Source organism: Eimeria mitis, genomic scaffold (assembly GCF_000499745.2).
Source record: "Eimeria mitis Houghton genomic scaffold, Emh_scaff2282, whole genome shotgun sequence".
Lineage (NCBI taxonomy): Eukaryota > Apicomplexa > Conoidasida > Eucoccidiorida > Eimeriidae > Eimeria > Eimeria mitis.
In genome coordinates this window covers 551-1,895 of record NW_013570612.1, presented here as the reverse complement: position 1 = coordinate 1,895, position 1,345 = coordinate 551, and the positions used below count along the sequence as shown (strand labels likewise).

The following is a 1,345-nucleotide window of genomic DNA, read 5'->3' as shown; positions in this document are numbered from 1 at the left end:
GCTGCTGCTATTGCTGCTGCTGCTATTGCTGCTGCTGCTATTGCTGCTGCTGCTATTGCTGCTGCTGCTGTTGGTGCTGCTGGTGATTGTGCTGCTGCTGCTGCTGCTTCACATAGTGTTATTGCTGTTGCCATTGCTGCTATTGCTTCTGCTGCTGCTGCTCATTGTACGATCATCGACGCCTCAGCTCATTGCTGCTGCTGCTGCTGCTGCTGCTGCTGCTGCTGCTGGTGCTGGTGCTTGTGTTGTGTTTGTGGTGTACAGACAGCTCACTTCGAGTACGGTCGTAGTTTTGAGGAGTTGTTGTTTCCATTTTCATCTTTTTTCAGAGATGCACCGCAACCATTGTTTCCTTGTGATGCAGCAGCAGCAGCAGCAGTAGCAGAAAGCTGCTTTCTTTATCTAGAACAAATGCAGCAGCAGCTGCAGCACTACAGAGCCTTTGAACTCCTCAGAACTGCCGGCGATAGAGCTGACTTTCTATTGACGTAAGATTCATTATTATTAATTCTTATAAATTTAATTATTATTAATTATTATTAATTATTATAAATTATTATTAATTATTATAAATTATTATTAATTCTTATGAATTTAATTATTATAAATTATTATTAATTATTATTAATTATTATAAATTATTATGAATTGAATTCTTATAAATTATTATGAATTGTTATGAATTATTATTAATTATTATAAATTATTATAAATTATTATAAATTATTATGAATTGAATTATTATGAATTATTATAAATTGAATTATTATAAATTATTATGAATTATTCTGAATTATGAAACGAATTATTGTTGTGAATTATAAAATGAATTAATGAATTATTATGAATTGTTATGAATTTAATTATTATGAATTATCATGAATTGTTATGAATTGAATTATTCTGAATTATTATGAGTTATGAATTATTACGAGTTATTATCAGTTATTGTGAATTATTGTGAATTATTATGAATTATTATGAATTGAATTATTCTGAATTATTAAGAATTATTATGAATTATTAAGAATTATGATGATGGTGATGATGATTGTGCTGGTGGTGCTGATGTTTCTGCTGCTGTTGTTGCTGCTGCTGCCGATGATTATACTGATGATACTACTACTGCTGCTGCTGCTGCTGCTGCTGCTGTTGCTAGTGATGATGGTAGCTTTATCTCTTTCACAGGTCTTATCCCGCTTGCTTACGTTTCTGTTTGTACTGTGTCTCCTGCTGCTGCTGCTGCTGTTGCTGCTGCTGCTGCTGCTGTCGCTGTTGCTGCTGTTGCTGCTGCTGCTGCTGCTACTGCTGCTGCTGTTGCTGCTGCTGTTGCTGCTGCAGCACG

The 1,345-nt window shown here is 34.8% G+C and overlaps 1 protein-coding gene across 1 annotated transcript in view; it reads left to right on the top strand.

Moving 5' to 3' along the window:
- EMH_0051510 (uncharacterized protein) overlaps nt 1–492 on the top strand; it is a gene marked incomplete at both ends in the record, with an annotated part of 1,355 nt that extends 863 nt beyond the window's left edge. The window contains one exon of the mRNA XM_013496761.1: nt 265–492. Within this exon, the coding sequence (XP_013352215.1) occupies nt 265–492 (228 nt within the window). The remainder of the gene's footprint in view (nt 1–264) is intronic.
- Nucleotides 493–1,345: the final 853 nt, after the last annotated feature.